The sequence below is a fragment of the Ursus arctos genome, unplaced genomic scaffold, assembly GCF_023065955.2.
Source record: "Ursus arctos isolate Adak ecotype North America unplaced genomic scaffold, UrsArc2.0 scaffold_2, whole genome shotgun sequence".
NCBI classification, from domain to species: Eukaryota; Metazoa; Chordata; class Mammalia; order Carnivora; family Ursidae; genus Ursus; species Ursus arctos.
The window spans coordinates 62,730,368-62,744,066 of NW_026622874.1; the positions used below are offsets into that span (position 1 = coordinate 62,730,368).

The window sequence follows — 13,699 nt, forward strand, 5'->3', positions numbered from 1 at the left end:
CGGATTTCGATTCTCATCTTTCTGGTGCACCCCGTCATCGTCGGGCCAGCAGTGAGGAAGGGCTTTGCTTGCCTCTGGGCAGACCCAGAGGCGCTCTGTGAGACAAGCCTTGAGAGCCCATGCCGGAGGCCACGGAGCCCCGCGGTGGGCAGGGCTGACCTGGAGCATGCCCTGGAGCGTAGGAAATGCCGGTCCTGAGCTTCGGTTTCCTCTAGAAAGGAACCCCCTGAGCCCGTCGGTGTCCTGCTCACCGCACACACGCAGAGGGGTAGTTTCCAAGCCGGCTGCCGTGATTTCAAACCCTGGCTCGTCTGTTTCCTGTCGTGGGGTCTTGCGTGAGGTCTCGGGTCAGAGTCTGTTTCTTCAACAGGGATGCAGCTGTGCCTAACCAGGGGCCCCTCGTGAAGGTCACCAGGGGTGCTGGGTATGGACTACAGGGTGCAGGCCCGTGTGACGTGTGCACTGTGTTCGCTCTGTGCTCGCACGAGTGCCCACGGTCCCGCGGTGCCCCCAGCTCCTGGCCGGCAGAGGAGCCTCTGAATCCCTGGCTCCCCCTCTTTGCTTGCGGCCCCACTGGGTTCCCGTGTCAGACGGTGCACGTGTGGGAGTGGGTGGGAAGGACAGACGTGGATGAAGAGCCCCCGCTCGGGGTCTCCTGGTCTGTGTGGGGCCCTGCAAGGTCACACCTGCTGGCTCACCCAGGAAGGAGGCCCTCTGCCCATCTGCGGGGGACACCATGTCCTGGGTCAGGGGAAGGTGTCACCTCCCATCGGCTCTCCCTTCCCTGGAGCACTGGCCCTTTCCCCTCATTCGGGGCAAGTCCGTCCATCTGTCGCTTGTCACTAACCCATCTTTCTCTTTGTTTCTGGGGCAAAGGAAAATAAGGCCGTTGAGCCGTTTGCCGTCAGAGGGCGCGTGTCCGTGGATGCTTGTTTTCGAACACAGTTTTATGCTTCGTGACAAATCTCTGTGTCAATGTGCACACGTCTCTGTGGCCTCAGTTTCCTTATTTGCACAATTTTAAAAACAACATTGACGCCTCTTCCCCAGACGTGACGCTGCAAAGTCAAAATGAGATCCCGGACACGACGCGGGTAAGCTGCGATGTGATGGAGTGTTTCTGCCGTCCGCAGAACGCTGACCTAAGCGCCCAGGTACCACGCTACCACGGAGTGAACTTCATTAATCCTTTCGCGGTAAATACCACGGACCCCAACTGGCAGACAAGGTCGCTGAGGCTCACAGAGGTCAAGGAATGTGCTCAGAGGCAGGAGAGTGAGTTAAGTGGCAGGGCTGGTGGGGACCAGGCGCGCCGACCCCGGAGCCATGCCCCTCCCCGTGGCGCTTGGGGGCCGCAGACCCACAAGTGGACGTGGCCTCTGCGTCTAGGGCAGCAGGAGGCCGCGGCTCGGTCCTGCCGCAGGGGGAAGGCAAGCCTGCTGCGTGAAGAAGCCTGGCCTGGGTGGGGGCGGGGAGACCACCAAGGGCTGTGCCTGCAGAGGAGGGTCTACCAGGCACAGGACGCGACCCACTCTCGACTCCGCCCTGCCCAGTGTCCGGGTCCCCGTGCCGTGAGCAAAGGTGTATGTAAGCAGGCGAGGGAGCATGCGAGACACAGCCTGTCTTCCTAGCCTGTGTGCGGCTGCAGGAGGCAGGGTTCGAGAGAGAGATGAGCAAGCTCGAACCTCTCACCCCTTTCCTCTTGGGGCCTGTCCCTGCCCCCCGCCCCCCTGCCCCCGCAATCCCCCAGATAGGCTGGGAAGGCCCACACACTGCACACAGACTGTGCCCTCCGAACGAGCCACCCAGCAGCCCCAACATGGGCTCTCCTTCAGTGGCTGGCAAACTTTTTAACAAGGTACTCCTCCATCTAGGGTGCCCATTGATAGTCTCCTCTTCCAGGAAGCCTTCCTTGAATGAGGAATGGCCACTGGATGCCATTATAAGCCCCATTCCTGCAATACCTAGGGGTTTAGCTGGCCTTTTTTCATCTTTATGTCTCTGTCTCGGGGGGTCTGGGGCAGGAGAGGGAAGGGAGTATCAGGGGCTCCTTGGATGGGGGTCCTCCAGGGCAGAAGCAGCACCTCCAGGACCCAAAACAGAGGCAGTTAGGTAGGGAAAAGAAGACAGACGGACTCCCAAGAATCTCGCGATTCCCTTAGAGGGCCCGGGCTGGCGCGGGCTCACACACACCCCAGGAGGGATGGGAGGTGCTGTCATGGCGCCCCATGCCCATCCCTGGCGGCCACCCGACTCTCTCTCCCTAACCTCAGTCCTGCACCTTGCTCCCCAGAGAGGAAGAGGGAGCCCCCCACCAGCCTAGAGTCCCAGCCCTGCGGGGCCTTGACACCCTGACACCTCACTGCCCAAACCCTCACGGTTCTCAGCTCCCTGGGCAGGAGGGGCAAAGCGGCTAAGAAAAGGCTGATGTCCCCTTACGGAGGAGCACACTGATACCCAGGGGTCGTGACCTCTTCAGGGTCACAGTGCCAAAATGGCCACAGCTCCTGACTCCCAGTCCAGCCCTTCCCTGACACAAGGACGACTTCCTGTCACCTTCTCACTCCCACCCTCCTCCCAAGGAAAACCTTCCGTGTCCAAGCTCGCGGTCTCCGCTCCTCTCCTTCCCCCATCCCTTCCAGGGGCTTCTCCCAGGTCACAGATTGCAGGCGAAGGGACAGAAAAGAGGGAGCCAGATAGATCAAATGAAGGCAGAAGAAAGGAACGGGACAGCATGGAGGACAAAAGGGAAGAGGGGAGGCCATGGGCAGAAGGAGGCACAGCAGAGGCAGAGGCCAGGGAGAGCACCAGGCTGGAGGGAGCCAGAGGGCGTGTCCCAGCCGGCCTCCTGCAGGGGCCAGTCCCCTCAGTATGCAAATGGCCCTGGTGTTCTCACAGAGGGACATCTGCTCTGCTCCAGCAGGACCCAGCTCACCAGCCCAGTTCTCAGCCCTCGGGGTTCATTCCTTCCGGTCTTGCTCCCCGGCTCCCAGAAGGGCCTCCAGGAGAATCTCAGTGCCCAGGGAGGGAAGGAGTGGTGAGGGGAGTAGGGGCTGAGTGAGGAGGAAAAGGAACCCTAGGGGCAGTCGCTGGGGCTGGAGGCAGCAGAGGGGGAGGCCTGGAGAAGCTCCCTCACCGACAACCCTGGGCCAGGAGCAGACGCATCTCCAGCACCCCAACTCCTCTGCCCTGGGGGAGCCTTATGTCCCCAGGTAGAGCCCATGCAGCTGGGCACAGAGGATGCAAGGCCTCGCCACCCCGGTCCCGCCAGTGGGGGTCCGCCCATGCGCCCACATCGCCTTCTTCTATTGGACTTGGCTTTGGAAGTTTAGAGAGGGATGGGGGTGGGCAGTGGGGACAGGCATGAGGCCAGGAAGCAGTGAGGAGTCAAGGGGACAGGAGGAGCTGGAGGAGGGACTGGGGCATTACTGAGCACGGTGAGCTTGGCCCGCCGCGAGCGCAGGGCGGCCTCCGTGGCCTGGCACTCATAGGAGGCGTCATCAGACAGCTCGGCGTCAGTGATCTCCAGGTTGTACTGCCCGGCATCCGCGGAGCCCACGACCCGGTACCGCGGCCAGGCTGCAGGGACACAAAGGGCAAGCGAGGTGAGCCCTGCCCCAGCCTGGGAACTGGCCTAGACTGCCCTGCCCCCCAGGGTCCCCTCCCTCCCCACGGTTCAGCCCCATGCCCGGTGGCGGGGGGTTGCATCAGGCCCAGCCACCTCTCCTCCCTCCGCCCTGGCCTTGGACCCTGTCCGCAGTCCAGGTGTGACACCGCAACGTCACAAACTCCTACAGTGAGGCTGGGGGCCCTGGAGCAGGAGTAACGGGGAGACCAGAAGGGGGAGGCGAGCAGAACTCTCTGGAGCTGTTTGCAGACAAACGTCTCTCATAATAATAGGAAAGGAAGAAGAAAAAAGCCAAGAGAAAAGGAGAGGGGGAGGGGTGTGGGAGCTGAAAATATAGGGCATCATAACACAGAGGGGGCTCCCTGGGGTCCGGGGGGAGCCAAGGCAGGCCAATGCCTCACCCGCACTCGTGATGCGGGGGATGGATGGGGCAGGGTCCTGCTTCCGAAGGAGACCCTGACCCACAGTCTCTGGCCCCCTCTGGCTCAGCCTCCCCTGCCCACCCCTGCAGGCTCGCACCCCCTCCCCTGTCCCCCTTTCCCAGGCTCCCCACTGGCTCCCTCCCATTATCTCCCTCTGTCCAGGGGTAATCGATCCTTCTCACTCCATATCTATTGATCTCTCTCTCCCAGTTTCTCTTTCGTTCTATCATCAATAGATCCACTAGCCCATCTCCTTCCTCCACACGGACCAACTCCCCCTACCTGTGCTAATATGCAGAACCCACAGCAAATCATCTCAAGGCCCGGACAACAGGAAGAATAACAATAGAGAGCAGCTCCTGGACTTTGCTTATTATACTGCTTTACGGGGAGCTGGGGCTTTTTGCAAAGCATTGTCTCTCATTTGGTTCAAGACTCATAAGCCCGAGACTACCTAGCTATTTTATACAGGAGTAGACTAAGACCCAGAGAGGTGCAGCGGCTTTCCTAAGGTCACCCAGCTCCCAGGTGGCAGAGGCAGCACAAGAACCGGGGGCCTTCCTCCTTCGCCTCGGCCAGGAAGCCCTCCCAAAAGTACTTCTATTTTCTCTGGAATATGGGAGGTCGTTTGTTGGTCCTGTTTTACTGAACCTCTGTGTAGCTCTGGCACCGGCTACACGGCGTTGATAAAGGCTTCGCAGGGGAATTTACAAATCGGTGCTCAGGCTGACGGTCCCGGGGTTTTGGCCTCCGAGCAGACATCGCCTGGGGAGGGGCAGGGGGGAGTCCGGAGCAAAGCCAGCCTGGCCGGAGGTCCCTTTGGGACAGAGGGTCCCTCCCTGTGCTCTCCCCCTGCTCTCGCAGGGCACTCCAGTCTCCTGCACCTCCCGCCTCGCCTCTTTCTGCCTGGAGCACCTCTGCTGGTGTCTGTCTGTCTGTCGCTCTCTTACGTAAAGGTCTCTTGTTTTCCCTCCATCTCTCAGGCTCCCTGTTGCCCTTCTTTTTTTTTTTTTTTAAAGATTTTTATTTATTTATTTGACAGAGATAGAGACAGCCAGCGAGAGAGGGAACACAAGCAGGGGGAGTGGGAGAGAAAGAAGCAGGCTCATAGCGGAGGAGCCTGACGTGGGGCTCGATCCCGTAATGCCGGGATCACGCCCTGAGCCGGAGGCAGACGCTTAACCGCTGTGCCACCCAGGCGCCCCATCCCTGTTGCCCTTCCTGAGCCGGTCCACAGCCAGGAGGAAAGATAGAGCTTTGTGTTGGGGAAGCAGTGGAGGCAGAGCTCAGGAGGACAGGGAGGCTGGAGCACTCAGAGCGAGCACGGGGAGGGGCTAGGTAAGGGCGCCAGGCCCAGGAGCCTGTGCTGGGGGACAGGCACAGAGACAGAACAGTCGTTGCTAGGCCAGCGGGCAGCCCACTCACCTTTGAGGCCCTGGCCCATGCCCAGCGCCAGCCCATCCTTGGTCCATTGCACGATGCCCGAGTAGTTGACCAGCACGCAGGGGAGCACAGCCCGCTGTCCCGCCACCACCGTCTGGTCGGCAGGCTCCTGGCTGAAGCGCGTCTGGGTCCCTGGCAAAGCCAAGCCGGCACTGGGTAAGGACATGCAGGAGGGAAGGGGCTCCACCAAGAAGCCACCCTGCCAGGCCCCCACCCCCACCCTCCTGTCCCCGCTCCACTTCAGCCCACCCCTTCCCGCCAAGATGCCACGTGCCCGCCCGACGCCTTCCTCCCCCCGCCCAGGGGAGCGGGTCTCAGGAGCCCAGGCGGTCAGCGATCGGAGACCGCACTGCAGTGCTATATAAAGGCTTGGGGTGGGGCTAGTCCCACCGTCTCGTGCCCCAGACAGGACACGGAGGCCCGGGAGGGTGAGGGGCAGTGAGGGGCAGAGTGCGGATTCGAACCCGAGCCTCGGCTCTCCAGGCGCTGGTCCCGCTCCGCCACCCGCGGCGTCATCGCCATCCCTGCCACGGGCGCCGCACCCACGACCAAAGCTGCTGGTCGTGCCGCCAGCCCCGCAAGCCCAGGGCATGGCCATGCCACCGTACCCCCGCCCGCACGTGTCGTACGAGCCACGAGCTAGCTCACGGGAACAACACCTAAGGGACGGCCCCCCAGCGCGCGCAGTGGGCACACAAGGGCAGACCCCACGTGGGTGAAGGTGGGAGCCGACGCTCCGAGCGTCCACAGCGAACCTCCGGGCCCACTTCTCGGCACACCCGCCGCCAGCTCCGGGGCACGCATGCGCACACGCGGACACACCGCTCTGCGCTCCACCGCCCGCGCAGCGGGAGCCAAGCGCGCGTGTGACTTTGTTCCTCTCTCCCTCCGGCTGCGGGAGCCACACATGGCTGCCCGGCTGGCAGCCCGGCCGGGAGCGTTTGATTAGAGAGCTGCAGAGTAATTGCCTTTAATTGTGGAGCCTAAATGGAGCAGGGAATTGGATTGTGGCTGCCCCTCCCCCCCGGCTCCCACCCCAGGCGAGCCAGCACTGGGCAGGCTGGGGGAAGAGGGGATATGGCAAAGGGAGAGATCTGGGGCTTCCCAGCTTCGTCCCCAATCTGTCACACCGCTGTGACCAAAATCAGCTTTGCCCACCGCTCAGGGGATTCCCCTCTCCTCTTTCCCTCCCCAGCTCCCATGTTTCTGCAGAGACCACAGTCCCCAAATCCAACCCTTTCCACAATTTCTCAGATCCTCCATCACTCCAGTGTGTAAGCGGAGGGAACTTGTCCCTCCCCCTTCTGAGACCTCCCTCTAAGCCACCAGAGACAGGCCCCAGGTCTCGTCCCCTCCCTTCTGTTTCCTCCTCCAGTTTCATGTCTGCCCTTCTTTCTAAAGGGGCCCCACATTCTCTTCTTCCAGGAAGCCCTCCTGGATTGATCCCTTAGCTCCTTGGACAAACACAGCTTATCCCATCTCCCAGCCCTGCTGTCACAGCTCTATCCACGCATTTCCTGTCCCAAACTCTGTCTATGCCCATGTTTTTATCATGGGGTAGAAGGCAGCAGGTGGGTAAGGGTGTCTGCCTTATCTGTTCTACCAGAAGAGGAACCTCTCCTCCAAAGCCAAGGGCCATGCTGTCTCCTCCCTCTGAACCTCCCTGGACATCTGATGTCCATGTCGTCTGCTGCACACAAAGGGGACCGAGAGAGAGGGGGCAGGGCTGGGAATGACGGCCAGCGTATGATTTCATACAACGAGGCAGCCTCTTTAATCCCAGCTGAGCGTACAAATCCAGTTTCTTGGGTCTGCAGGGGCCAGGAAGTTAGCGACAGGGCAGCTCTCGGGCTGCTCCCAACTGTGCTGATCTGACATCCATCTAAAGAAGCCAAGGATAAGGTTCACCCACATTTCCAGGGATGCCAGTGGCAGGTGCGGAGATCCTGGGGGAGGGGGTGGGTCAGGTGAGCAGCCAGCATTATTAATTCAGGCATTGCCCTCATTATTATTCAAATTTATTCATATCCTTGCGCATTCGCTAGTGCAGCTCCATGCGGCAAGCTCCCCACACACGTGTCTCCTTCCCAGGGCCCTGGAGCACAAGTCAAGGGCTTGGGAGCGGGGTGGCCTGCCGTCCCTGGCTCAGAGATGGGGCTTGCATTCACGGCTTTCCTGCATGGGACCTGGACACCCTGGTCTCCAGCAAACACTGAAAAGCTGCTCTCTGTCCACGGGGAGCAGACAGGATGGAGGGGGAGCCCACGTGGTCAGAGTCAGGGATGGGGAGCTGACGAGTGGGAGGGGCCCACCTGCACCATGACAAGTCTGGACAAGGACTGCAGGGGGCCCTCTAGGAGCACAGCTGTAGGAGACAAGACTTAGGTTTGCAGAATGCCCCTGCCACTTCCTAACCGTGACCTTGGTCCAGTCCCTCTCTGAGCCTCACTTCCTCACCGGTGCTCTGGGGTGTGATAATGCCCACCTCCCAGGCTCCCTGAAGGTTAATGGGATGAAGGGTATGACAGGCCTGGTACAAACCTTTGCCTGTGCCCACTAACCGGTAGCTATGGCCTTTCCTTATCCCGGCAGCTAGATAGTTAGAGGCGCCCCTGGAAACCCGAGCAAGGCCACGACAGAGAAGGCCGTATCCCTCGACGACGTGGGGATTTGGGAGGAAAATCTGTTCTTGGTTTAGGCCCAGCTGAAACTGTTTAGTCCGGAGACAGGGGATGGAAGAGTCCAGAGAGGAAGGAAAATGAAGAGGTTTTGGGAATCTTACTCGATGGGAAGACCCCTATATCCTGACCCTGCAAAAATCACAAGCGAGTATCTCTGGCCCCCAAACAGCCTCTGTAGTCAAGACCGTGCCTGACCCAGGCCCCACCCTCCTCTGCACACCCCAGGCTTCTGTCACCTTCCACGGCCTTGCACAGCCCGTTCCTGGGGGTAGGGGGGCACTGCTGCCCCCACTCCCTTGGGATTCAAAGAGTTACTTCCTCCGGGAAATCTTCCATGACTTCCCATGCACCCTTCGTGCTGTTTTTACTCACTTCTTACGTCTGTGATCATATGGACCCCACGGCACTGCCGTCCCTGCCCCGAGCCCGGGGGGCTCCTTGAGTCCAGGCTGTGTCCCTCAGAGCTCTGGCCTCTCGCCCAGCATTTCCAGGGATGTGTTCCGAAGCAGTGAGCGATCCTGCCGTGTGACCCACACCCCCACCTGCCCCCCAATCAGGGAAAGGAGGCAGAGGGCAGAGCACGCCGAGCTCCCAAGGAGGCACAGACAGGGCAGGGGCGTGGAGGGACAGGCTAGGTTCTCCCTGCAGAGAGACAGAAACAGCACTGGGGGCAGGACGCACAGTCAGTCCTGAGGGGCTCCCTGAAGGAGGGAGCGTGGAGCAGAGCTGGGATGGGTAGGGGAGGCAGGACCCAAGGTTTTTAGCCAATGATGGGATTGCTGAGGGAAAGCCTGGAAAGTGAGCAGTGAGGGACGGACCCCGGACAGGGCACCACAGCAAGGGCAGACGTATCCTGGTGGCGTTACGACAGAGAAGGAGGTACTGGGGATCCCCCGCGTGTCACAAAGGCACCAAGAGCCAGTCCCGGTGGCCTATCGAGGACACACACACATATGGCTCCGAGGCCCTGGGGGACCGGGCCCTCCACCATCTGTGACCGAGCGGAGCCTGCGCGGTAGCCAAGGGCCGGACTCAGTCCCGCCTGGGCCCACACCCCACTCGCACCGAGCAGAACCGCAGGGGCACGGCTCACGGCTGCGGAGGCGGGGGGGGGGGGGGTCTCGGGTGGGCCTGACCTCGGACAGACCACGACCACAGTCCAGCCTCGTCCGCCCCGCCCGCCCTGCCGCTCTAGCCTGGGGCCAGCACGCATCTGCGGGCGGGCCCTGAAATGAACTCCTGCCGGCTTTGATCCACAGCCTCCCTGTCTTCAGACCCCGTCACAGGGTGAAGCCTTAGCAGCCACCGCAAAGACAGGCGGGGAAGGATACGCGGCCACAGGCACAGGGCCACACAGACCCAGGGAAGGCTGGCGGGGCTGGGGACAAAGCCAGACACCCACACGGCGGCCGGGGAGCGAGGGACATGGATGAGACCGGAGGAGAAGCACTGGGGAAGGTGGATCTTGGTGAGGAGAAGGCCCGGAGAGGAAAAGGCAGGCCCGGGCTGGGGATCCTGAGGGAAAGGCAGCAGGCAGGACCCGGTGATGCAAAGACCCTGAGTGTCACAGGCCAAGGCAGAGGAGAAGGAAGGCTGAGGTCCTGAAGATGGAGGGGGAAAGGCAGAGGGCAGGGGGCGGGGAGCCAGTGTGGCCACAGGGCCAGGCCCCCTCACGTCTGGTGCACTTCTCTCCTTTGGACACGGGCAGTGAGGCTGGGGTCCCAGACTCCTGGTGCCCACCCCCCAACCCAGGGACCACAGGACAAAAGACTCCCAGGAGGCTCAGCCAGGGTTTGCAGGCATGTGAACAGTGGAACCCGGTGGGGAGGGCAAGGGGAGCACCAAGGGACCCTGGGGAGAAGTGAGGAGTGTCCTGGGGGGCTGTTGGTGGCAGGCGGTCCTCTGTGCTTCTCACACAAGCTGAGGAGTGGTCAGAACTGCAGAACCCCCATTCCCACCACCTTCCCCAGGCCCCTCCCTCCCTGCCCTTACCACCCCCCACCCCCAACTTGCCCCGCACCCCAACTCAGAGCTCCTGGGCTAGACTTGTAAGAGCTCCCTCCCCCATTCTTCCCACATTGTTTGGGCTTCTGTTTAGAGCACTTCTCCCAGCCTGCCTTGGATTAAAAGTTACTCATGTGTGCGTTTCTGTCTCTCCCACTCTCCTGGGAGCCCCTGGAGAACAGAGAAGCTTTGATTTACCTTTCTTGTCCCTTCAATCCAAGCAGCGTTCCTTAATAATGATAACTCCCAATTATAAGATGCCAGCTACCCACCAGGCACCAGGCAGACGTGCTACAGCCATCGCTCCCAGCATCATAATCCACTGTGCAGGGCGGTTCTTATGTCCGTTTTATGCAAACGGGAAATGAGGCTCCGGGTGCTTAAGATACAGACATTATTGAGTGGCAGAGATGGGAAGGGACTCGGGGCTCCTTGGTGGCAGGGCCCCTGCTCTTGGCACCGTGCCACGCCCCAGGACATCCAAGAGGCGTTCCCTGGAGGCACCGGACTCACGGTCCCCGCTTGACGCCTCCGACTTCCAACTCAATCCTGTTGGCCTCTGGGGAGGGCAGCGCACCTCGATCTGGGGCTGACCAGCACCCTGAGGCCACGTGGGAGCTGGTCCGTGTGCTGCCACCAACCACAGCAGAGGCTTGACCGAACACCCTTACATGGACGGAGAGTGGTTCCCCAGGCTGGAACGACGTCAACGGCACCCAGAGAGGTTTCAGTGATTCTCAAAACCCCAAGTGTCAAGCTGCCAACGTCCACCATCAGGACTTATAACAAACAGCCCCTGCTTATGAAGTGCCAGTCCCTGGGCCAAGCTCGTCCCCAAGGCTAGCTCACTTCCTGCACACAACAGCCCAATGAGGCAGGGCCATTATTCTCCCCAGTAAGGATCTGAGGCTCAGAGAAAAGCAACTTCCTTCCAGCCACACAGCTGGTGAGTAGTGGGGCCAGTAAGCAAAACAAAGGGCCAGGACACCTGGCTCCCGGAATGCCGCTGCACCAGCCCGGCTACTGCTGTCTTCTCTGCTCTCACCACCCCCGGGACCTCCTGGCCCAGACCGGCCGTTGTGCAAACTGGCCCCCTGATGCCTCGGCACCTCCCCTCGATGCTGCCCCCTCCCCTAGGAGACCCTCTCCTCCACCCCTCTTCAGCCTGCATCTCCCAGGGGACACTGCCTTCCAGCTCTGCTCCCCAGAGTTAGGCCAGGCGAGGCCACCTGCCCCAGGATCATCTCCACTTCCCGCTGGGCCTGGTCGAGTCCCATTTCTGATTCAGAGCTAGAAGTGACCTCCAGCTCTATCCTAGAGGCTGGAGATGCTCACAGATTCTCGGACACACCCCATGTATGCCTTGTGGACACGCACGTGCCATAACACATAAGCACACGTGTCCCCAGTGCGCACACACGTGCACACGCCCGGTCTGGCGCAACTGCATGTGAGCACACGCTTCTGCACCCGCGGCCTGGCACCCGCGCCCTGGTGGTCATGTTCCCAGAGTGCTGCCTGCCAGGCCAGCCAGGAACCAGAGAGGGACAGGGGCCAAGCACATGAGAAAGCCAAGGAAGCCAGGCTGCAGGAGAGGGGGTGGTGGAGGCCAGGCCCCGTCTCCCCGGATTTATCAAACGCACAGTAATGAGCCCCCTGGGCGGAGCAGTCCCCACGCTCTGCACTCCAGATTGCTGCTGGTTCAAAGGAAAGCCTTTGATTCGCACCGACAGCTTTCAGATAGAACTAAATCTCTCCACACTCCACCCCTCCTCCTGCCACGCTGCCCCCCTCCCTGCTCTCACATCTTCGCCGCCCCCCCCCCGTCCCCCCCAGACTTTCTCCCCCAGCCCAGCCATTCCGTTCCTGCTCTATGAAAAATACAACAGCCAGGGAGGGCCCCTCCCGTTGGCTTCTCTCATCTCACCGAGAAAAGAGGATTGCGATTCTCCAGGCTGGCCCGGCAGAGGGGAAAGGAGAGGAGAAAGGGAGATTTGCACTTTTGATAGAAGAGGAGAGAAGGCAGGAGAAGGGAGGGAGGGAGAGAAGGAGGGTAGGAGGGGTGCTGGCGGGGCAGGCAGCGCAAGGGCACAGGGGAGAAAGACAGAAGGCCGGGCAGTGTGCAGGGACACACAGAAGCAGACAGACAAGGGCTCGGGATGCTGGGACCAGAAGCTCCCCGCTGGCGCTGACGGGCACGGGGGGGTGGGGCACTGCTGACCGGGGACAGAGTCCAGCCCAGAGCCAGACAATGTCGAAACGCAGTGTGCCTTTTGAGAAGCTCTGGCAGGTGAAGAACCAGGGGTCAGGAAGCTCCCAGCAGGTAACCTCAGGTGAGTGGACACCAGGTGATACGGAGATCAGGTTTGCGAACATTCCGAGGATCACTACCCAGCCTTGCTGCTGGCCAGGATTCATTTCACAGCCTAAAGTGAAAAGGTCACCCTGGGCAGCAGTGGCCTCAGTGCCCGGACTCAATCCACCCACCAACCTTCCCCACCTTCCCACCTGGACGCCAAGCCACAGGCAGGAGAACTGGTCTCTCCTCCCTCCCCCCGACCTGCCTGGTCAAGCCAGCCTGATGCCCATCTCCAAGGCTGGGGTATGGTAGGGACAGCCGAAGGGGAATCTTTCCAGGGACCAGATGGGATTTTACAAGTGGCCACAATCTGGCCTGGTTTCCCTGCATTGGAGCAGACCGCACAGGCTGGCGGTGGAGGCTGGCCCCAGGGCCCTGCTGGTACTCACAGGGACAGGGAGCAGGAGTGTATTGGTCTGGGCCATTGGACTAGTCACCGAGAAGCAGGAACAGAATCTGAAAGAGGCAGGGGAATGGGCCCAGCACCACCTGCTGGGGAGGGACAGCCGTACTCTGGGCCAGAAGTCAGAAGATGTGGGCTGATCTGGTCTTGCCTCTGCCCCCGTCCAGCTGTGTGACTTTGGTGAGGTCACTTCACTTCTCTGAGTCTCAGCCTCCTTAAACTATAAAGAGAGGGAGCTGAGTACTTGGTCCCAAGGGCCTTCTGGCTTTGATGTTCTAAGATTCTATGGCATTGCCGGCTCTCCTGGAGCCTCAGCCAGACCTCACGGATCCTCCCAGGACTCAGCGCTGTGCCTGTCCCTCTTGGGCTGTTGGGGGAGGGGTGCACCTGCGACACCCTGGCACGTCCTCCCAGCAGGTATAGGGGGAGGTCTGTGGGTTTGTGACACTAGGACAGTGGCTTAGAAGACCCAGATGGTGACCCAGCAGAGGGAAGGAAGGACATTCTTTGCTTCCCCTGCAAGGCCTTCCCCACCAGCGTTCCTTACCTCCCCTCCACTAGGTTCCCGGTGGGAAAAGGGAGGGCAGAGGGCAGGCAGGCAGTCCTGGTCTCTGCAGTGACCTGCCAGCCCAGGCCCACTCACAAGGACTTCGAGCTCCCGAACTAACAAAGACTGGCAGGTGCAGCTGGAAACACACCCCCTCCCCCGCTCCCATTTGGACCTCCAGCCCCCTCTGTCCTGCCAGCCCGGTGACACCT

The 13,699-nt window shown here is 61.0% G+C and overlaps 1 protein-coding gene across 4 annotated transcripts in view; it reads right to left on the minus strand.

Moving 5' to 3' along the window:
- The window catches only part of KIRREL1 (kirre like nephrin family adhesion molecule 1), an 85,413-nt gene that overhangs the window by 10,910 nt on the left and 60,804 nt on the right, over positions 1-13,699 (minus strand). For all 4 annotated transcript variants that reach the window (XM_026487354.4, XM_044379822.3, XM_044379823.3 and 1 more), the window contains exons 2-3: positions 5,476-5,625; positions 3,430-3,579 (exon numbers count right to left, since the gene is read on the minus strand). In XM_026487354.4, the coding sequence (XP_026343139.1) occupies positions 3,430-3,579; positions 5,476-5,625 (300 nt within the window). The remainder of the gene's footprint in view (positions 1-3,429; positions 3,580-5,475; positions 5,626-13,699) is intronic.